We start from the raw sequence: 22,276 nt of genomic DNA on the forward strand, positions 1-22,276 counted from the left end.
CAGAGAGAGAGGGAGTAACAGGCTGAAACAGGCTCCAGGCTCTGAGCTTGCAGTCAGCACAGAGCCCGACGCGGGGCTCGAACCCACGAACCGCGAGATCATGACCTAAGCGAAAGTCGGACGCTTAACCGACTAAGCCACCCAGGCGCCCCTGATGGCCTAACTTTTATTGTTGAAGGTTGTGCAAGGTCTCTGGGGAAATCACTGGCAGTCAAGGGAGTCCTAGCTAAGGTAAAGGTCAAGGCTTTCTCCTTGAGTGACAGCATTTTATCTGGCAGATAATATAGGACTGTGGCCAAGCTAAAACAATGAAAAGCAATGGGTAAAATTCCTTTCCTGTGTGACTAGGTAACTCAATGGAGTGACATCGGCAGCCCTCACATCCCATTTATTAAAGAAACAGTAAGAAAAGATACAATGCAGGAAAAACACCAACCATCCTTTCACCTCAGGCTGAACGAAGCACAGTGATTTCTCCCCTTCACCCCCCCACCCCCTACCCCAGTTCCCATATTCCCACTGACGTCAGTTTAAATTTTGAGGTTCTTTGATCGGGGGTACTAGTGGAGAGGGAATTAGGTGAGCGGTGGGGCCTTGATTCTGGCCTCCTCTGAGTCCCAAGAGAAGGAAGTTGTAGGCCCAGTTAATCAAGCTGAAATTGTATTTGGTGGGTCTTTGAAGAGGTTGCCCACCTCCCTGTTCTGTGTTCAAGCCCTCAGGGAAAGGTATGGCAGTAGAGGATGACCAGGTCCAAGCTGCCCAGGGCAGAGCTCCTGAAGCATGGTCCGTTCACCAATGCAACAGTTCTAGAGAGCAGTGAGCTGATTCTCCAGTGGTGAGCAGAGGACTACACATGAGTTGGGACCTACAGGCCAACGTATCCCTGAGGAAAAGTCCACAAGAACAACTCAAGAAACTAGTAAGAAACAAGGGGCAGAGAGCTGTGGGACAAAAGCACAGCAGGCTTCTGGAGGGCTGGAGATCCTTTCTCTCAAGGTCAGGATCATTCCCACCTGCCGTAGTCCATCTCTCACAAGTAACATTTCACCTTCAGTCAAGAAAGAAGCAGAGGGGGAAAAAGGCTCATTTGAACTTGAGCCCCAGCTACGTACTTCAGACTGTAGCTCCATTATCTACCCTTTTACCTAAAACACAGCTCCTTCTCAGAACCACAGTGCTTGGAAAAAGGAGTGGTCCTGGAGAGAAAAGGTGTTTAAGGGGGTAACATTCCATTTGGGTACATTGCAGCCATAGGACCCCCTGGTCTGGGGAAAGCAGCTGGGTTTGTGCCAGGGAGGTTCCCCACTCTAGGAAATGGGACCAAAGTCTTGCTTACAGGGCCATTCATCCTTGGAAAGGAAGCTGGGTTTAGACCCAGGGTCCCACTTGGCCTTGCAAAAGGTGCTGGGTTGATACCCACAGGGCCTGATGGAGAAGAGCCAAGGGGCCCAGGAGCTGACCTGGGGAAAGTAACCTGACCAGGGCCTAATGGGCCAGTAGACCTTGGGAAGGCAGCAGGACTTGGACCCTGCAAGCCACTGGCCCTTGGGAAGTTAGCTGGGTTGGGACCTAGTGGCCCAGAGGTTCTTGGGAAAATTGCTGGACTTGAGCCCTGGAGACCAGCAGACCTCTGGAAGGTAGCTGGATTTGAAGCCAATGTGCCAGAAGTCTGAGAAAAGGCAGCTGGATTCAGTCCCCCTGAACCAGTCCCCCTTGGAAAGGGATTGGCATTTACCCCCATGGGCCCAGCCGGCCTTGAAAAATGAGCTGAATTAGGGCCTATGGGGCCAGGAGCTCTGGACATGGGAGATGGATTTGGCCCTGGAAGGCCAATTCCCCGAGAGCCAGGACCCGAGTTTGGGCCTATGGGGCCAGGTACTCTTGCCATAGAGGATGGGCTTGTGCCCATGTTTCCAGAAGCCTGTGAGAAAGCAGCTGAATTTGCTCCCAAGAGACCTGCTGCTCTTAGAATGGGGGCAAGATCTAGGCCTTGAGGTCCAGCCATCCTTAAATTAAGACCAGATCCTGTGCCCAGGAGGCCACCTGCTCTGGTGTCCAGATTTGGGCCTGGTCCCAGGCCACCTGCCCTAGGGTTGGGCCCAAGGCCTGGGCCCAGGCTATTTGCTCTTGGGTTGGGCCCAAGGCCGGGGCCTGGAAACAAACCTGATCTTGGGGCAGGGTTTGCACCACTGAAGCCTGATCTCAGATTGGGACTTGGTCCTGGTCCCAGGCCAACGGGCCTAGGATTAGGAGGACCGTTCCCAGAAGGCAACAGGACCCCTGCTCTCAGGCTGGGCCCAGATCCAGGGCCCAATGGGCCGCCACTTCTGGGGTCAGGACCTGTTCCCAGGAGACCACCTGCCCTTGGGTTGGGCATTGGACCTGGCCCAGGGAGACCCCCTAACCTTGGATTAGACAGAGGCCCTGGGCCTGGAAGAGTCCCTGCCCTCGGGTTTAGAGATGGGCCTGGGCCTGGGCCCGGACCTGGGCCCAAGAGACCACCAGGCCTTGGGAAAGAAACTGCACCTGTGCCAGTGGGATTTATCCCTCTTGGAAAAGAAGCCATGCCTGGGTCACGAGCACCAGCAGGGAAAGGTGCTGGATTTGAAGCCAATGAGCCTGATGAAGTTGGAAAAGGTGATGGGTTCCTTGGAAATGGGGCCAGATTTCCACCAAGAGAACCAGTTGCCATAAGGAAGGGATCAGAGTTCATGCCCAGCGGGTGGCCTGTGTTTAGAACAGGACCCCCCTGTGGTCCCAAGGAACCGTCGAGCCGTCCTCGAGGTGGCAACTGAGCACGAGTCCAAGGAGTTGGTCGCTCTCTAGGGAAAATCCGGGGTTCTTTCATACTTTCTTGGGGACGTTGGTGATAATGGGCTTGGGACGAGTTTTGAAAAGGATCTTGTTTTTGATGAGTGCTGTCACCAGGTACCGGGTGCCAGTCTTGCAGCCAAGCTCATCACAGTCCTGCTCCCCAGGAGTGTGTTTGACAAGGACGGCAAAAGGTTTCTCCAGATGGATGATTTTTCCATACAGGATATGATGCCCCACGATCAGCACAGGGATTCCCTTTAGCAGAACAAGAATGAAATGCCTAAGATTCAGGGTAAGGTCATAACACTAAGGTGCCTTCTACGGATGCTCTTGGCAGGCAACGCTGGGACCTCCACTCCCTGGTTTGGCTCTAACAATGCTGAAGAGCCATACCAGGGAACCACCCTCATGCCCTTTTTACTCTTTCTAACCCCAGGTAAGAGAATTTCCACTTTTTAGAACTGTGACTTTTCCAGATTGCCCAAAGCTAAATTTCCCTGCTATTGCAGGGATTGGGGGAGAACAAGCAGATAGATTAGATTAGCTAGACCTCGAATAACAAACCTGAGGGCAGTCCTCACTCTGGGTCCTGGGAGCACCACCTTGGTGTAGCTTGCTTTCCTGAGGCATTAGGCAGGGAAAGAAAAGTCCCCTCACCTCAGTGGTGTAATGTAGGTCTCCCAGGAGGTTTCCAGCTAATCCAGTGCTGTAGCGAGCCTCGATCTCCCCCTGTAGCTCCATCAGCACCCATTCTGCCAGGCCTCCAGCCCCAGCACTGCAAGCAAAGGGCTGGCGGTTACAATATTTTTGAGGGGTGAAGGATGAATAGTGTCCTACACCACCATTCAAGGCCCAAAGGAACTCTTTGTTGAGCATAAGTTCTTGGAAAAATTAGGCAGTGCCGGGCACTGAACTAGAGAATGAAATGTAAGAATGTGTGCAAGATGCACCTGAGGACCCCGATTCTTTCAGGAAAATGTCAAACCTAAAGAATCCTAACCATTCAAGCTAAATAAATTAAGTCGCAAAATGTACTCACCTGGAAATAATAATTTGCACCATGAGCTTCCCGTCTTTAAAAAGCAACTGAAAATAAGCTGTGGAGAAAAAAAAATTTAGGACAATAGTAACGATAGCTAATATTTATTATATACTATGTGTGAGGCATTTTTCTCAGCGCCTTAGACAAATTTTACTTCATTCCTCTAACAACTCTTTTAAGATGTAAATATTTTTGACTTGACACTGTACATGTAACGTTGCTTAAGATCACCATCACCAAGGGTCAACAATCATATGGAAAGTTAACACGTATTATAACTGTGTTCAAGGACACATATTTAGTAGTCAAAGAGCCAGAATTTGAACCCAAACATACACTAGAGCCCATACTGCTGACCACTACGCTAACTTGCCTTTCTCAAGGATGTTCTGGTTTGTTTCTTCTTTTAATTTTTATTTTTGAGAGACAGAGTGGAGTGGGGGGGGGAAGAAAGAGGGAGACAGGATCAAAAGAGGGCCTTGTGCTGACAGCAGAGAGTCTGCCCGATGCAGGATCCGAACTTATGAATACGAGATCATGACCTGAGCTTAAAGTCAGACACTTAATCTACTGAGGCATCCCTATCCTGCATGTTTCTTAAGAAACTAAAGAATTCATTTAGACTTGGGGCGCCTGGGTGGCTTAGTCGGTTAAGCATCCGACTTTCGCTTAGGTCATGATCTCGCGGTTCGTGGGTTCGAGCCCCGTGTCGGGCTCTGTGCTGACTGCCAGCTCGGAGCCTGAAGCCTGTTTCAGTCTGTGACTCCCTCTCTCTCTGACTCTCCCCTGCTCACGCTGTCTCTCTCTCTCCTAGCAATAAATAAAAAAAAAATTAAAAAAAAAAAAAAGAATTCATTTAGACTTTACGTTTTCTTTTGGTAATGATATAAACTTCATGTCTAACACTCTGGTTATATTTCAAGGTTCAAAGGACCTCCTTTAACAAAAGCCAAGAAACAAAAAAGTCCTTCAGACTGTAGTAAATGGTAAGCTGATTTCCAACATGACTCTCATCATATGCTTTGACCATCTTTCACTTAGGTCCTAAAACACCCTGACACTCCATCAACTTTCCTTTTATACAACAGTACCACCTGGTGGCAAGTTTGTGGTACTCTAAAAGAATGGGTTAAAATGAACATCTGTGCCTGAAACAAATGTCACTTGTCTTTCTAGGAAGCATAAATCCACGGGGGGTTAGGGGACGGGGGATCTAAACTATGGGTTCTATGTAAGTCTTTTTAATGAATTGATAGAACTTAGTGGAAAGTTATTAGTCTAGTGTTTACCAACGGCAGTACTGCAGGTGAACGGGTGTAACTGTGCTCGAGGTTAGCAAACACAAGATTCACATGTGTTGCCGAAGCCAGCCCGTGTAAACACCAGATTAAAAAGTGAAACAGGTTTCTTCACTGATAATGTTAATCTTCATTTTGGATCTTCAGGAAAAACTATGTTGTCAAAAGCCTTCCAGGACAGCAGAACCTCTCTACTCTTGAGCACCAAACACACTTTGGGAACATAAGGTCAGTCAATTCACTGGTCTTAAATTCAAATATAAACAGTAGCTAATATTTATTGAATTTCTATTATGAGTCAGATGCTATTCACACGTAAGAACCTAGGCCTCCTGACTTTATCTACACTACACTCACCACAATCAATATGCTCCCAAAGGAAAAATCCAAGTACCAGTGAGAATGAAAAGGCAGCAAAGCACCAGGCAGGCAATGCACGCATAAAAGAGAAAGTCAGAAGGGCAATGGGGAATCAAGAAAGAATCTCTGAACATAACAGACTTTCTGCAGTAGCACAGTGTGGCCCTGCTGGAGAACAAATACACTAGGCTCAAGGGCAAATGTCTTGTGACAAGATAAGGAGGCCCTACCACTACCACCAACAACCAAAAGAACTTTTAAAATTCCTCTAAGGTTTCTTTCTCTAAGGAGAAAGGATTGCAATTTAAAATCAGAAGACCTAAAGTCACATCCCAGCCTTTAAAGTGTAGGTACTCTTCACTGAAGCATCATCATACACAAGTCACTTAATGACTCTAGGGATACATCTAGATTATGTGACTCATTAAACTACTGTGAAGACCATATATATACAAAAATGCCTTAAAGACAAATAACTACTTTTCTTAGAGAATGGAAAAAAAATACATCAGTATTTCCACACTATAATTTTGACTGTAATTTAGAGAATAGTAAGTATACTTTAGCCATGAATCAAAAAAGACTTAATAACTAGAAATTGAAGTTGGAAAGTTTCTAAAGGTTAATAAATGAATACAGATTAAAGGTTTCTTATAACTTAAGCTTTTGATGCCTGATAATGCACTACATGTTACTTGATGGGTATAGTTATAATAAAATATAGCTCGTTACAGAGAAGCAATTATGTGTTCACAGATACAGAGGTTCTAGGAAGACCATGGCAAGAAAGGAAATCAATCTTTAAGGCCTTTGGAAGCATGTTTGAGATGAGTAATATATGGGCTGTTTAAGGGGGATGCAGGAATATTTTCAGTGCATTCCACATTTCCTGAGCAGTTTCCTGTTAGCACAGGAATTCACAACAGTAGCCTGAGTGGGCAAAGGAAAATAGATTCCCGATAGCTGGGCTGGCATAGCTGTACCTGCATACTAATCCCTGGTACTTCCAAGCACACACAGCTTCATCCACTTATGTAGGAAGCCCTGCCTCAGTAGATTTCCTGACAGTAGCAGACATCTAGCAAAGCTCCTGAAAAGAAAAATTCCATGGCCTACAACTTCCCCATCTTCCCCACCCTGCTTCTGTACCTAGTTGGGCTGGTAAAAACTTGTGCTAGACCTACTGGGATGCTGCAGATATGAAGAGCAATGAAGCTCATTCCCTCTTATAGGAGTTAGCTCATAGGAACCTGTGGATTGGCCTGGCTACATTTATGTGTACGAGGGTGTATTTACCAAGTTAGTAAAAATGTAGGAGAGGACATTCCTTTAGCAAATTTTAAAATTCTACTTTTTAAAAGAATTTATTTTTGAGAGAGACAGAGACAGGGTGAGCAGGGAAGGGACAGAGGGAGGGTGAGAAAAAGAATTCCAAGCAGGCCCACGCTGCCAGCAGAGCCCAATGCAGGGCTCAAACCCACATAATCGTGAGATCATGACCTGAGTCAACAAGAGTTGGACACTTGACTAAGCCACTCAAGTACCCCTTAAAATTCTACTTTAAAATAGCCTATCACAGGGTGCCTGGATAGCTCAGTTGGACTCTTGATTTTGGCTCAGGTCATCATCCCAGGGTTGACTGAGCCCCGTGTCAGGCTCTGTGCTGAGCTTGGAGCCTAAGATTCTTTCTCTCTCCCCTCGACTCACACTCTCTCTCAGGGGGGAAAAAAAGGCGGGGGGGGGGAGGCTCTGGGTAGCTCAGTCAGTTGGAACATCAGACTCCTGATTTTGGCTCAGGCCATGATCTGGAGGTTCGGGGGATCGAGCCTAAAGTCAGGCTCTGCACTGATAGGGTTTCTCTCTCTCCTCCCCTGCATACTTTCTCTCTCTCAAAATAAATATTAAAAAATTTTTTTTAATAGTCTGAATTTTATTATTCCTTTTCTTGCTCCTTGAGATTACTCTTCTCTGCAACTGTTCGCAGGGTCAGAGTAGATATACCTGGAACTTCACAGAGGACACACTTGATGGAGACAACAGGGAATGTGCATTTCACTTAATGCAGAGTTGTCTAAAAAGGATCTGAGAACATGCAGCCCAATCTGTCCCTATACCCTTGACAACAGGCAGGTAGTAGGAAAACAAAGAGGTGAAGAAATGGAATGCAAATCAAAACCTACTGGTAATAACAGATGTAACATTACAAGAAGTATTTTCTGTATAGCAAAAAAAAAAAAATTCTAAGTCTTCAGTTTCAACTAATTCCAGCAATAAAGACAACTAGAACAATTTCTACATGTTTGTTTTAAAACAGCGTAGAAATTGCAGATTTATCAAAAACAACACCTGAAAACACAGACTAAAGAATACACTCTAGCAAATCATGAAACTAAAAGGAGTCAATGGAAGAGCCTGCTTGGCACCTCTCTCTCAAAAGTCTTGAGTTTAATCCCAGATCTGGCTAGGACCAACTAACTTACTTTGGTTTAAGAATAATAATTCTAAGCTGACAATATTTGGAACTGTAGAGCCAAGGAGAAATTTGTGTTGTCATTTTTAAAAGACGTTTAATTCGGGGCGCCTGGGTGGCTTAGTCGGTTAAGCGTCCGACTTTCGCTTAGGTCATGATCTCTCGGTTCGTGGGTTCGAGCCCCGCGTCGGGCTCTGTGCTGACTGCCAGCTCAGAGCCTGTAGCCTGTTTCAGTCTGTGACTCCCTCTCTCTCTGACCCTCCCCTGCTCATGCTGTCTCTCTCTCTCTGTCTCCTAGAAATAAATAAAACATTTAAAAAAAAAAAAAGACGTTTAATTCATTGTACTTCAGAGTCGAGTCTCATAGGCTACAACTAGAGTGCGGACCTGGAGAGATGGCAAAGTGAGGAGAAAACCCAACTTCTTTCCCCTGAAATGAATTATTTTAACTCTCCCCCACACCCATATCTCAAAAAAGGGGATATTTCTTTCTGCTTAATTTTTCTGGGCTTTCATATAGCTAAATAAACAGTACATAATTCTATATTCCTAACTTAGTCAAGTGACTTGAACTCCATAAAAGAAACTTTTTAAAAGCACTATGTACATTCTAATTAACTCAATTTTTTCCCTTGGAGGGGGAAAAAATTGGGGTTTAAAAATTTCTAGAAATGGCCTGCCCCAGATCATCCCTTGTCTTAAGACATGGAGCTAGTCTGGAGATCCTGGGTAAAATCAATACACTATTGCTTCTCAGAACAGTGGCCCAGATAACTTTGAGACCCCTGAACAAACTAGAGTGCAGCAAAGGAACCAGCATTCTCAAAACCAATCCAGAGCTAAAATGGAGCTCTACCCAAAATTCAAAAGATTTAACTGGAACCAGACCAATCTGGTATATACCTTATTTAACTGACTTCCACCTCTATCTGAACTTAATTACTGTCAAAGTTATTATTAAAATCCTGAAAAATCAGAGTGCAAACAGTTTAAGGAAGAAAAATCCAGGCATTATGATACAGAAAGCTTCATTTCTCCCATGGCTAAACTTTTGTGGACACTTGTCTGATTTTCTCATTTCACTGTGAAAACAACCCTAATGATGTAATCACTTATTCCCATTTTATAGATGAAGAAACGTGCTCAGAGAAACGAACGGTTAAGTAACTGGTCACGCAGCTAGTGAGTGGTAGAGCTGGGATGTGAACCTTAACCCCTCCACAATAAGGCCTCTCCAGCAGTCTTCTCCCACAGCCCCTAGAATACAGTACTTCTGCATCACTTGATTGTTTTACAAATATTAGCCTTTCTCATGTCTGCAACACGCAAAGTAACCTACACAACTTGCAGCCCAAGCAGCCATTACATCTGTGGGGTAGGTAGTTATAAACAAGCCTTTGTATCGTATTCAATCGCTCAAATTTAGATTTTTGAAATCTCTGGAGATCTACTCAATGTCACTTCCAGGATTCAAAAATTAGAAAGCAAAATTTAGAGCCAAAAGGAGAGGACATTCTCTGTCACAGATTCATTTTAATCTTCAACAAAACTGAAGTTTCTTATACTTTGCTTTCTGAATTGTTATTGTTTTAAAATATTACTGATGTCTTACCGAGAACTGAATGAATGAGCAATGAGCCTCATGATGGTTAACTGCCCCCAGAATATAATGTGGTAGAACAAAGTATGGTATGGATTCAACTGAACAGAACATATGGCTTTTACCCAAATAAGAGGACTCAATGGTAATTGCAAATTATTAATTTTACTAGAGCTAAGTAGTATTTTATAAATTCTCATTACAAACTTTTAATGCATCTTGTATTTTGTTTTTTTTAAGATAGGGAATAAAGGCATTATAATTCTTAATATAAAATTTTTTTTTATTTTAAAAAATTAAATACATGACACAAAAAGTTTTCAAATTGCTAGGCCAACAGTTAGCATTTACTGAGCTTTTATTTAGCCCCAGGACTGTTCTTTGTTTAGGAATGCTGTGAGAACTCAAGTTGTCTGATCTGGATTCTGTCACTTACTTTATGTATGCATGGGAGTAATCTAATCTTTTAAGTTTCAATTTCCCCACCAATAAACGGGGCATAAGAAAGAACCTGTCTCAAAGGATTGTTGTGAAAAATGTAATAAGGTTATGAATAGAAAATCCTCAGAACAGTGACTAAGACATGGTAAGCCTTTAGGGTCAAACTATTACACGGGGGGGCAACGTGGCATTTTCTTTCTATATGTCCAAAATAATGTCTTAATACTATACAATTATTAATGTTTATAGTGGACTAAAGCATCCTACAAAAGCAGCAGGTTATCAGAGTAAAACCAAGTTTACATAATGTGAGAACAATTCAAACAGGACAGTCAGGGCTCACCCAACTGCTTCAAGGATTAAGTTCTGAAAGGTTTTTTTTTCTTTTCTCTAAAGATGACTATTTCTCTCTGTGTCTTTCCATCAAACGAACAATTCAGTAAGTTTTCATATATGAATGAATACAGATTATTTTTATTAAGTGTCATTGTGGTTTGTGACTGAAGGGGATGGTCTAAGTTTCAAAGGGAAAATCTCGTCTCTTGACAGGCTTATATCATTAAGCTAAAATTCGGTTTTCTAAATGAGAAGCTTGCTCCTCTCCAAAGAAGGGCTATGGAGGGTGGGTGGAAATGAATGCTTCCAAACTTTTCATTAGTGAAGAGTGTGTTCAAAAACATGTGGATACTATGCATACACGTGGTACTTTCCCATCACATTTTAGGATTCCCATGATGGAGGGAATCAATTACTGGTATTTGTAGACAATGGGTGGAAAAGATGACTTCAGTCGATCTGAGTTACTCCAGTTTTCTCCATCTTCTGCTACTCTGCAGCCTCATCTGAACCCTTCCTCCTCTTACTATAACCCCCTATCTACCCCAAAGCCCCTTCTTTCTAGTCCTGCCTTAAGTCTTGCACTACCCGGTATTCTCCCCCAACCGGCTCCCACTTTCTCCACCATCACCCCTGACCCCCTCCCATCCCTTCAGTTACAAACACTTCCTATGTCTAGTCCCGCCCACTTTCTGGGACTTCTCGATCCGCTTCCCCTCTCTTCCCCAACCCCCTCCAGTTCTCCTCCAGACTTTCGCTGGGACCTCCTAGCAACCTAATTAACCCTTTCTCCTAACCCCCCAAGGAGACTATTCTTTAAACTGCATTCCTCCACAACCCTCACTGATGTGATCTCCCAAACCGTCCACCCTCCTCCCAAAAATTACTCTCTACACGTCCTTCTACCACTCTCATTCTCCAGATCGTGCCCTGTTCCTTCTTCAATTTGAAGTACTTAGCTACTCCAGGACCCCACCCCACTCTTCCTCAATCTCATTCCGCCTACAAAGAACCTGGATCACTCTTCCTTCCAACCACCCTCCCAATTACCTCTACCAGCAGCTTCCCTCCCACCGCGACTTAAACATGTTCCCTCGAACAAACCTCATAGTCCTACCCCCCCACACCAAGTCCGCTTTCTGATATTCCCGCTACTTCTTGGGTTCCAGTTCCACCCCGCTCCCGCCAAGCCTCGCGTGCTGGACTCCCTCCCCACCCGGGGAAGAACCCCTTCCCGCACGTACCTCGAGGTTCCGGCCCGCGCCGCCCCCTTCTCCGTCCTCCGCCCGCGCTCGGCCACCCTTTCCGCCCTTCTCTCGCTCCGCCCCGCTCGCTCCCTTCCTTCCCTCCGCCTCCCGTCTCTACACCGCTCCCTTCCCCCACAATTCCCGGCCCTCCCACCCCGGGGGCCCCTCTGGGTTCGCCCCCACCTCTCCGCGGCTCTCCTTGCTCCCCTCCCCCTTCCCAGCCGCCCCTCCCCCTCCCGCCGCTCCCCGCCCCTCGGCTCGCCATTCTTCTCCTCGAGCCGCGCGCCCCACCCGGCCCCAGCTCCCTAGCTTCCCGCTCCCTCGCACCCTCGCCCCCAACCCCGGCTCAGCCCTCACTCCCCACGGCCTCCCGCGCCCCCCGCCCGCGGCCTGACCTGCAATGGCGGCCGCCGAGCGCGGCGCCGCGCGGCCAACGGGCGACAACCGAACCTCCCGCCGCCGTCGCCGCCGCCGCGAGCACTGCCTGCGCACTTCCGGCCTTGCGCCGCGAGCACTTCCGGGGCAGAGCACGCGAGCGCGCGCGCACGTGGGGCCGCGGTAGAGAGAGACGAGCCCCAGTCCGTAGGTGAGTTGAGGAAGGGGTATGTTTAGCAGCGGGAGAGAAAGGAGTTTGAGGGTGTGCGGCCTTCTCTTGGCCGACGCCGGCGGAGCTCGCTGTCCCCCGTATGCCGTGGCTGGGTGGGTGCTACTCCGTAGATTTCCGGAGAGGGAAGGGGCTGCGGAGTTCTAGCGCGCACTTCAGACGCCCTCTTAGCTGGGCCGGGCCCGGCGGAACGCGCCTGTTCTGCCCGCGAGTTCCTAACGTTGAAGGAAGACGAGTGAGAGGCGAGCCAGCGCCGGCCCCTGTCTTCCCTGAGTGTGTGTGTTTGCGGCGGTGGGGAGGGGATAGTTGACAGATGCCAGACTAAGTCCTGGCTCATCCATCCTTGAGGAGCTCTGGGTTCTGCTTGCCCCGTGAGCCCCACTGTCAGTCACTACCTTAGCTGAGTCTGTAATTTGGAAACTTAGCGAGCTATAAAGTTAAAAGTTTTCGCTAAAATGCAGATTCCTAGTCTACCTTCTCTCAATTAAGAGGAATTCCGGAGCTATGGAGTAGGACCCAGAGTCCTGCCTTTTTGAAAACCATTCTTACATATAGTTCTGATGCAGAAATTCTGCGGACCGGACTTTGAGAGACTGATTTAAGCTGTCAATCTTTCTTGTTTCTTGCGAGTATTAGTGGTGTTTACCAGGAGTACCTTAGTTTCTGACTCGAATACGGCCGGTCATCTCGTTGTACCTCCCTTCCTTAAAGTGTGCACTCCCAATTAGAGAATGAGGTTATGTTCAGTATTTTGTCATTCTTCTTTCCCGGAGTACTCTCTTCAGGGAATCGGGAGGATTGTTAGGAGTCTGGGGGATGCTCTATGTGTTGATCTTTGAATTTTTTTGCTGAAGTATCCTGAGCTTCTGTAGATAGTTTGATAGATTATTTCGGGGGGAGTGAAAGCATCATTAGATAGATATTCAGAAGTGAATCTTAGTGAGGTACAGTTGGACTCTTTCATCCAGGATGGTGATAATAATAACATGTAATATACTGCTGTCAACAATAACGAGGAATGATGCAGGTGATACACTCCTGTTAACGTTTGACAATAATGACTCTTTTTCCTCTACCCCCCTCAGGAATGGGTGAATTTAAGGTCCATCGAGTACGTTTCTTTAATTATGTTCCATCAGGGATCCGCTGTGTGGCTTACAATAACCAGTCAAACAGATTGGCCGTTTCACGAACAGATGGCACTGTGGAAATTTATAACTTGTCAGCAAACTACTTTCAGGAAAAAGTAAGTCATTTGGAAGCCTGATTTGGTATTGCTGAGTTAATTTTCTTATTAAGTTCAATTTTACATCTTGTATGTCTTTTGCATTCAAGGAGATCAAAAGAAAGTGACTACACTCTCTTTGGAGTTATTTAGAACTACATAACATGTAGCAGATATGCAGTGTCCTGTCTGAGCTCAAGAGGTTTTTTTTTTTTTTAATTTTTTTAAAGTTTTATTTATTTCTGAGAGAGAGACAGCGTGAGTAGGGGAGGGACAGAGAGAGAGGGAGAACAGAATCTGAAACAGGCTCCAGGCTCTGAGCTGTCAGCACAGAGCCCAACGCGGGGCTTGAACCCACAAACCGTGTGATCATGACCTGAGCCAAAGTCGGATGCTTAACTGACTGAGCCACCCAGGCACCCCTGAGCTCAAGAGTTTTGATCTGTAACATTTATTAGAAAGATACTACCTAGGAATTATGGTGGCCCACTATCAGCTGGAAACAGGTTTGCAGGATCTTTTGGGTACAACAAAAAAGAGAAATTGTCAAGACCCATTGCTTGATCATCATCCTCTGTACCGTTAGAACTTTGGTAAGGTGGCATTTCCTCCTGGGGTTGTCAGTACCTTTTTCATTGTCAATTCAGAAGAAACAATGAAACCTTTCTTTGTTTTCTTTCTAAGTTTTCTTATTTATTTTTTGAGAGAGAGAAAGAGTGCACGCACAGAGGAGGGTCAGAGAGCAGAGAGACGCCCACAAACCTTACTCTCTCACAAACCCTGAAATCATGACATGATCTGAAATCAAGAGTCATAAGCCACCCAGGTGCCCAGAAATATTTTAATATCAAACTTTTTGGTGACATGATGGTAGGAAGATGGATTTCTAAATTCATCTGTCAGAGAGAATGTAGACTGAAATGCCTATAATTGGGAGTAAAAGCATAAAATACCATTTGGGTGTATGCAGAGAGCTGTTACAGCAGCATTTTTTCAAAGGCACTGATTACTGATTTCAGGTGCAACAAAGTAATTCATTTCACATTTATTGAGTGTGTATTGCCCTAAGCACTGAATGGATGCCTATGAATGAATAGTTAGATAAATGAATGAATTTAGTGCCTAGCAGCCTAGTACTTAGAATTAAGATACCCCATAATTGTTTCTAAATGAATGAGTGATGAGTGGCAAGTATTAGACATTATGACAAATGTCAGAGGCCCTGTATTGAAGGAGCTCAAAGTCCAGTGGGGAAATAGAAGTATACAGTTTCCAAACAGTATGTAAATTTTATGCTAAAGCTATGTACCAAAGCACCTGGGTGCCTCAGTCTGTTTACATCAGACTTAATTTTGGCTCGGGTCAGGATCTCTCGGTTCATGGGATCAAGCCCCACATTGGACTCTGCACTCACAGTGTGGAACCTGCTTGGGGTTTTCACACTCCCTCTCTGCCCTTCCCTGCTCTTGCACGCACATGTGTGCGCTCTCGCTTTCAAAATAAATAAACTTAAAAAAAAAAAGCTAAGCACACACCTAGAATCTTAGCGGAGACATGCTTTACTCTGATGTGGGTTTAGGAATCCTGGAAAGGGATAACTTACTGAGTTGACCCCTGAAGAACTAATAAGAGTTTAAAAAAAAAAAATTGGGTGAGTCGGTGAGTTAAGCGTCCAACTTTTGATTTTGGCTAAGTTCCTGATCTCGGGGTTCACAAGATTGAGCCCCGCCATGGGCTCCATGATGACAGCACAGGACCTGCTTGGGAGTCTCTCTCCTCCTCTCTCTGGACCTCCACTGTGCATGCCCTCTTTGTCTCTCTCAAAATAAACTTAAAAAGAAAGTTTACAAATTGCTGATTACCACAGATAGGTCACATTCTATACTATGAAAAATGTGCTGTGGTACCTGCTTGTTGGCACCCTGTGATTTTTATTGTCATTTATGATCATTGTAATTGAATAATAGTTTGTATATTTGATTAATGTTTTTCTTCCCCGCTGAACTTCAAATTTTATGGAAACAGGAGCCATATTGCACTAAAACTAGCTTGGATGTAAATTAAAAATAAATAAATAACATATTTTTTAAAATCCCCCCAAAAATAAAAAACAGAGTGTTGTAGCCTGAAAAAAAAAAAACAGGAGCCATATCAGTGATAATTGATGACTTTTCCCAGGATTTAGCAAGTGCTTAGTACAAAGCCACTCCTGAGTTAATATTTATTTAGTGAATATGTCAGTCATTGTTTACTGAGTGTCTCCTGTTTTCTTCTTCATCTGTTCTTTTTTCAACAATAATTAATTTAATCTAGTCTTTTGTTTTATCAATAGTCCCTTCCCTACTATTATTAATCACACTCAGAACAAGAAAAAATTGTATCCGTTAGAGTGAAAAGAGTAGGAACTTGGAATAAGAATTAAAATGTTCTCTTCACATTTGACTGTGGCACTTTGGGCAAGCCATTAACCTACAAGTACTTGTGTCATGGCAAGTAAAGAGAAGAAAAATTGTATCTATTCAGTCCCTTTTCTGCTGAGCAGATATAAGAATAAAATGTCTTGATATATATGAAAGCTTCTTTTTTTCCTAAAGTTTATTTATTTATTTTGAAAGTAAGAGAGTGAGCAGGAGAGGATCAGAGGGAGAGAGTCCTAAACAGGCTCCATACTGACAGCACAGAACCTGAAGTAGGGCTCGAACTCACAAACCATGAGATCATGACCCAAGCTAAAATCCAGAGTCAGACACTTAATCAACTAAACAACCAAGCGCCCCTCCATGAAAACTTTTTAAGTGCTAAGAAAGCACTTAGAAATCTGAGACTTGATGGTTAAGTGTCCACCTCTTGATTTTGGTTTTGGCTCAGGTCATGATCTCACGGTTTGTGGGTTCAAGCCCCACGTCGAGCTCTGCGCTGCTTGGTGCACCAGCTTGGGATTCTCTGTCCCCTCTCTCTGCCCGTTCTCTCTCAAAATAAATAAAACCTTAAATAAAATGTAAAAAAAAAATAAATCTTTAGGAAAAAAAAGAAATCTGAGACTTGAATGAGAAGTTGTAGTAATCTATATCACTTATTTTTTTAAAATTGTTTTTGTTGTGTTTTTAATAATTTCTGTACACAGTGTGGGGGGCAAACCCACAACCCTGAATTCAGGAGTCACACGTTTTTTAACTGAGCCAACTGGGCATCCCCATTTTATTTTTTTAAAAACTTTTTATAGGTAAAATTGACAAAATAAACAGCATGTATTTAAAGTATATACATCAAGGGGCACCTGGGTGGCTCAGTTGGTTAAGTGAATGACTCTTGATTTTGGCTCAGGTCATGACCTCATGGTTCATGAGTTTGAGCCCCTCATCGGGTTCTGTGCTGACAGTGGGGAGCCTGCTTGGAATTCTCTCTCTCTGCCCCTCCCACATGTGCACACTCTCTCTCTCTCAAAATAGATAAGTAAACTTAAAAAAATTTAAAGTATATACATTGATAACTTTGACGTACATGTATACTTTGGTTTTTTTTGTTTGTTTGTTTGTTTTTTATATTTTTATTTATTTCCAGGAGAGAGAGAGAGAGACAGCGTGAGCAGGGGAGGGTCAGAGAGAGGGGGAGACACAGACTCTGAAACAGGCTCCAGGCTCTGTGCTGGCAGTCAGCACAGAGCCCGACGCGGGGCTCGAACCCACGAACCGCGAGATCATGACCTAAGCGAAAGTTGGACGCTTAACCGACTAAGCCACCCAGGCGCCCCATATACTTTGAAACCATCATCCAGTTACACTGATTTTTTTAAAAATTGCATGTATCAAATACAGTTGGATACAAACCTCATTCTGTTGAAAAGGTTTTATAGGACAAGTCCTAGAAAAAGGAAACCAACTGGATAGGTAACTAAAATTTGAATCTAAAAAATGAAAATATTAATAGACATGAACTTCTGGTAGAACAGAATCCCATGCTAGTCATTTCTAGGCAAGTGTTCAATTTTCATGATGTTGCCTGTGACCACTCAGTGCTGCTAGCTGATAAGTTCATGGTGGGTTAACATGTTACCGTGTTTTTGTAGTTTTTTCCAGGTCATGAGTCTCGGGCTACAGAAGCTCTGTGTTGGGCCAAAGGACAGCGACTCTTTAGTGCTGGACTCAATGGAGAGATTATCGAGTATGATTTGCAGGCATTAAACATCAAGTATGCCATAGATGCCTTTGGAGGACCCATTTGGAGCATGGCTGTCAGCCCCTGTGGCTCTCAACTTTTGGTCAGTAAGCAACTACTGGTAATTTAAAGCAAGAATTCTCTTGTGCTCACTTAAACATTCTTCCCAGTGTTTACACGAGAGTAAAGTTAAGTTATATTATGACATGTAGCAACTCCATTCTGAGGTGGATTCCAGCAATGGCAGTGCAAGATTGAAGTTGATACTGAGGATTAAAAAAAATCTCTTGTCCTGGGGCAGCTGGGTTGGTTAAGCGTCTCTTGATTTCATCTCAGGTCGGGATCTTATATTCTGTGAGTTTGAGCTCTGCATCAGGTTCTGCACTGACAGCTTGGATCCTGCTTGGGATTCTTCCTCTCTCTCTGCCCCTTCCCCACTTGCACTTTCTCTCAAAAACCAAACGAACAAAACTTGAAAAATCTCTTGTCTTTTTGCATCCTTTCTACTGCTACTTTGGACCTTGTTTATTCATTTATGAAATGAGAGGGTTCATTAGGTTCAGCATTTCTCAAACTAGTTGGAATTGAGAGATGTGGAGGCTGTTTTTTGTTGTATTATGCTTTATGTTTTATGATAAATATCAATTCAGAATATGGCATGTTAATATGAAATTCTTCTGTAGATTGAGAACATACTAACGTGTGTTAAAATTTCTGAGAGGTCCTTCCTAAAGTTAACTTGTGGAACTGTTTTACCACAATATCTCAAAAATTGAGTATAGACTGAGAAGACTACCCATCCCCCCACACATAGGCTTATTAAAATGAGTGCTTCCAGAGGTTTCATTTTTCTGGGGTAAATCTATGATTCTTAACTTGATTTGCACTAATTTCTACAATATCTTGATGTGTCTTCATTTATATTGTATAGTTATTGGGTGCTTTATTTAGGCTGTGGGTCTCTAGCAGAGATGTGCTGTGAAATACTACTTCTCTTCCATGTCCTGTACAGGAATTAGGCCACTGATTAGCCTGTTTTCTGGCTAGGATGTGAAGGCTGCCAGGAATATACTACCAGTTTCTTGGTACCAGTAAATTTTTGTTTTTCTCTCACAAACTATTTTTCTCTTTCACAGCAAGTGATGGGTTTAGGGAAGAAATGTTTATATTTGTAAATATATATATATATATTTAGCTTTATAAAATGCTTATCTTCTCTATTTTCTATTTTTCTCTGATAGGTTGGCTGTGAAGATGGATCTGTGAAGCTATTTCAAATCACCCCAGACAAAATCCAGTTTGAAAGAAATTTTGATCGGCAGAAAAGTAAGGGTCATTTTGGTGGGGGCAGTGAGTAGCCTCAATAAGAAGTTATGTTTCTGTGCCACTGGGGATGGGCTGTTTTCCTGTGGGTCCAGGTAATGTTTTCTCTCCACGCTAACTTTATCGGAGTACAGGATATGTGCTCGAAGCCATCCTCCACTTAGGCTTTCTCTGTCACGTTGCTTAGTGGTGGTTGCTTGCTTAAGTAATATTTATCATCGGCTAATCAGAGTCCCTTTTGTTTTTAATGCCGTTTAAGTGTTCTTTTTAAAATTTTTCTTTTCTTTAAAGAAAAAATAAATATTTTATTCTTTACTTAAAATATTTTTAAGTAATCTCCACACCCAACATGGGGCTTAAACACACAACCCTGAGATTAAGAGTTATATGTTCCACCAAGTGAGCCAGCCGGTCTTGGTTTTTTGTGATTTTTTTTTTTAAGTTTATTTATTTATTTTGAGAGAGAGAGTCCCCAGTAGGTTCCACACCGTCAGCACAGAGCCCAATGTTTGTGGGGCTTGAACCCACAAACCACGAGATCATGACCGGAGCCAAAATCAAGCATTGATGCTTAATTGACTCAGCCACCCAGGTATCCCTTGGGTGTTCTGTTTTGATGATAAAAGTGATAATAATGCTTATTCGAAATTCATGTGTTTAGAATTTTAGAAGAGAAGAAAAAGTATCTCATTCTACTCTGTAGGCAACATTTTGGAAATGATCTTCTAGATGTATTGTATATTCATATGAATGAATACACAGGAATGCTTGGTCTTGTTTTTTCATTTGGCCTATCACAGACATCCTTCCCTGTCAGTCATGCCAGTCTGCATGGCATTCCATTTGATGGTGTTCCATAATCTATTTTAACCAAGCTCCTATTAATGGATGTTAATTTTTTTCTTTACTACTACAACCAGGGCAGCAGTGAGTATTCTGATATACATATTTTTTAACACTCTTGCAAGTATTTCTCCTTAATTAATTCCCAGTGCAAGTGCTGAGCCAAATATGCACATTTAAATTTTGTTATGTTCCTAACAGGTCACCCTCAAAAGGTTGTGTTTCTTTATATTCCCATCAGCCGTTTCTACATTATTAAAGTGATATTAAGTACTTCATTATCGATTCCAGGGCAGAGTTGATCCTCATCTGTTATAAAACAGTTCTTCAGCAGAGTGTGGTAGATGAGAGCTGAGTGTAGAACACCAGACCTGTAGGTAATTGTCAAAAGAGAACTCAGTTACCCTTTACTGTGTATTTATGTGTATGTCCTTTTCTTTTTTTGTTGTACAACTCCCAAGGTCGCATCCTGAGTCTCAGCTGGCATCCTTCTGGTACCCACATTGCAGCTGGCTCCATAGACTACATTAGTGTGTTTGATGTCAAATCAGGTGACTGTTTTTCTCAGTTCATTTGGGGTTTGGGTCTTGATTCACATTGTTAGTTTCCGAAAGCTTGAGCCCTTGTGCTTTTACTGACCTCTAGGGCCTAACCTCTCTTTAACCTTCTGAGTGAAATTTAGCCATGAATTTCACTCTTTTCTTGGATTGCTTTTGCTGCTTTTGGGGGAATCCTGTTTCTTCAGTCAGATACATATTTTTTATCTAATAAGAATTCATTCATATGAAAATTCACCCTGGAGCAATAATCACCCTATTAACGATCAGTTAAAATACTTCCATATACCAGACCTTGGTAGAAGTAAGTGTCTCTGAAGAAAACCAGGTCTTGGCAGCATAATTGGTGAGGCGTGAGGTCAGAAAGGTAGAGAACCATATACTTTCTCTGTTCTTGACCTGACGAAGTGCATTGTGGAATTCTTCAGGTATGAGACTGACTTAAGCTTGGTAGATAGGCCCGTCTGTACTCTCATCTAAGATGGGAAGTAAAAAAGGTCAGGTTTGTCTCATTAGTCTTTTTTCTTCATGCTTAAGCAAATTTTTTATTGTCTGTTATACACACATAGTCAAAGAACTCCTTGAGGCTTGTTACAAAGAACCAGGAGTCCCCCTGTATCTCTTTCTCTCGCTTCTCAAAGGCAACAATCTGCAACTCTTAGCTGATTCTTTGATGTTTGCCTCCACATTTGTAAATGTGTTTGTTTCATCAGGTTCTTCCAGTTGCATAAGTTAGGCTCATATAGATCTGACTTTTTTTCTACCAATTTTATATGTATATATACATGTATTTTGATGTTTATTTGAGAGAGCGAGAGAGCGCATAAGCAGGGAAGGGGCAGAGAGAGACAGAAAATCCAAAGCAGGCTCTGTGCTGATAGCTGAGAGCTCGATGTGGGGCTCGAACTCCTGAACCTTGAGGTCATGACCTGAGCCATCCAGGCACTACTTTTATCTTCTTGAATGATGCTCTCCCAGAGCCTTCTTTTATTTTTTTTAAAGCTTATTTATTTATTTTGTAAGGGAGAGTGTGCGTGCATGCCGAGATGAGACAGAGAAAGGACCCCAAGCAGGCTCCATGCTAGCAGCACAGAGCTCACTCATAACTGTGGGATCATGACCTGAGCTGAAATCAAGAGTAGGAAACTCAACCCACCCAGGTGCCCTTCCCCCTCTTATTTTCATCTCTTTGACTTTTTATTTCCTGAGAGTTTTACTTTATCGTTGATTGATTGATTGATTTTGAAAAGATTTCATTTTTAGGTACTCTCTCTACCCAGTGTGGGCCTCCAATTCAGAACCCCAAGATTGAGGGTTGCACGCTCTACTGACTAAACAAGCCAAGCACCCTTTATCTTTAAATCCTGTTACTGAGGTTTTCATTTTCTGTCTTTTCTAAAGTTCTTTTTGGTTTCCTGAGTGTTCTTTTTTATAGGGCTTTTTTTGTTCGTTTCCTTATAGCCTTCTCTTGCTAAGGCTATTCAAGATTATATTTGTCAAGTATTCTTCATTTTGTCTCTGTTTACTCTGTTTACTCTGGTATTTATTTTCTTCTAGCATACTCTCTGGTCTCTACCTTTCATATTAAGGCTTTATTCACCTGTCTAGTGATTACTTTCCTCACCACAGGAGTGGAGCTTACTTCTCATGGGCTCCACTGAAGAATAATCTGACTGGACCGTTAGCTTGGGAACCTCTAAAGAGTTTGGCTTTTTAAATCATCTTTCTTGTGCTGGTCTTATTTCCCAGAACTGTTTTTTTTTTAATTCTCCTACTTGATGATGATAAGCGTTTCTGTCTACATTCTGAAAAGAAAACTGGTGTTCTCAACATTCAGTTAGTAACATTTCACTTTATCAGATAATTTTCCATTTAGTAATCCTACCCTCAGTTGTTCCTGGCATCTCTCTTCAGAGAGTAAGTCTCCAGTTTTTTTGTTTTTTTTTTTTTTTTTTATTTTT

General features: G+C 43.3%; 3 protein-coding genes across 6 annotated transcripts in view; 1 reads left to right on the plus strand and 2 right to left on the minus strand.

Moving 5' to 3' along the window:
* Nucleotides 1-362: 362 nt before the first annotated feature.
* On the minus strand, nt 363-12,086 carry CHTF8 (chromosome transmission fidelity factor 8). The gene is made up of 4 exons (XM_039222329.1): nt 12,004-12,086; nt 3,854-3,911; nt 3,472-3,589; nt 363-3,069 (listed from the first exon to the last, which is right to left on the minus strand). The coding sequence occupies exons 2-4, from the start codon at nt 3,874-3,876 to the stop codon at nt 2,845-2,847; spliced, it is 366 nt and encodes a 121-aa protein (XP_039078260.1). The 5' UTR covers nt 3,877-3,911; nt 12,004-12,086; the 3' UTR covers nt 363-2,844.
* On the minus strand, nt 363-12,089 carry DERPC (DERPC proline and glycine rich nuclear protein). The gene is made up of 4 exons (XM_039222305.1): nt 12,004-12,089; nt 3,854-3,911; nt 3,472-3,589; nt 363-3,069 (listed from the first exon to the last, which is right to left on the minus strand). The coding sequence occupies exon 4, from the start codon at nt 2,846-2,848 to the stop codon at nt 1,214-1,216; it is 1,635 nt and encodes a 544-aa protein (XP_039078236.1). The 5' UTR covers nt 2,849-3,069; nt 3,472-3,589; nt 3,854-3,911; nt 12,004-12,089; the 3' UTR covers nt 363-1,213.
* UTP4 (UTP4 small subunit processome component) overlaps nt 12,052-22,276 on the plus strand; it is a 31,188-nt gene continuing 20,963 nt past the window's right edge. Inside the window, exons 1-5 of one of the 4 annotated variants that reach the window (XM_039222271.1) lie at nt 12,052-12,194; nt 13,298-13,458; nt 17,504-17,695; nt 18,834-18,918; nt 20,220-20,309. In XM_039222271.1, the coding sequence (XP_039078202.1) occupies nt 13,300-13,458; nt 17,504-17,695; nt 18,834-18,918; nt 20,220-20,309 (526 nt within the window). In that variant the 5' untranslated portion in view covers nt 12,052-12,194; nt 13,298-13,299. Of the gene's footprint in view, nt 12,195-12,279; nt 12,308-13,175; nt 13,240-13,297; nt 13,459-17,503; nt 17,696-18,833; nt 18,919-20,219; nt 20,310-22,276 lie in introns of those variants that run through there. The other 3 variants (XM_039222265.1, XM_039222256.1, XM_039222262.1) reach the window with 3 other exon arrangements.

The sequence above is a fragment of the Hyaena hyaena genome, unplaced genomic scaffold (assembly GCF_003009895.1).
Source record: "Hyaena hyaena isolate Hyena2069 unplaced genomic scaffold, ASM300989v1 scaffold_18, whole genome shotgun sequence".
NCBI lineage: Eukaryota > Metazoa > Chordata > Mammalia > Carnivora > Hyaenidae > Hyaena > Hyaena hyaena.

What these genes read in the sequence shown, in the direction of transcription:
- DERPC (XM_039222305.1), bottom strand. Translation starts at nt 2,848, where the DNA reads ATGAAAGAACCCCGGATTTTCCCTAGAGAGCGACCAACTCCTTGGACT.
- CHTF8 (XM_039222329.1), bottom strand. Translation starts at nt 3,876, where the DNA reads ATGGTGCAAATTATTATTTCCAG. An exon ending in GTGCAAATTATTATTTCCAG is followed by an intron (nt 3,590 to 3,853) that starts GTGAGTACATTT and finishes CTTTGCTTGCAG; the next exon opens with TGCTGGGGCTGGAGGCCTGG. An exon ending in ACCTACATTACACCACTGAG is followed by an intron (nt 3,070 to 3,471) that starts GTGAGGGGACTT and finishes GTTCTGCTAAAG; the next exon opens with GGAATCCCTGTGCTGATCGT.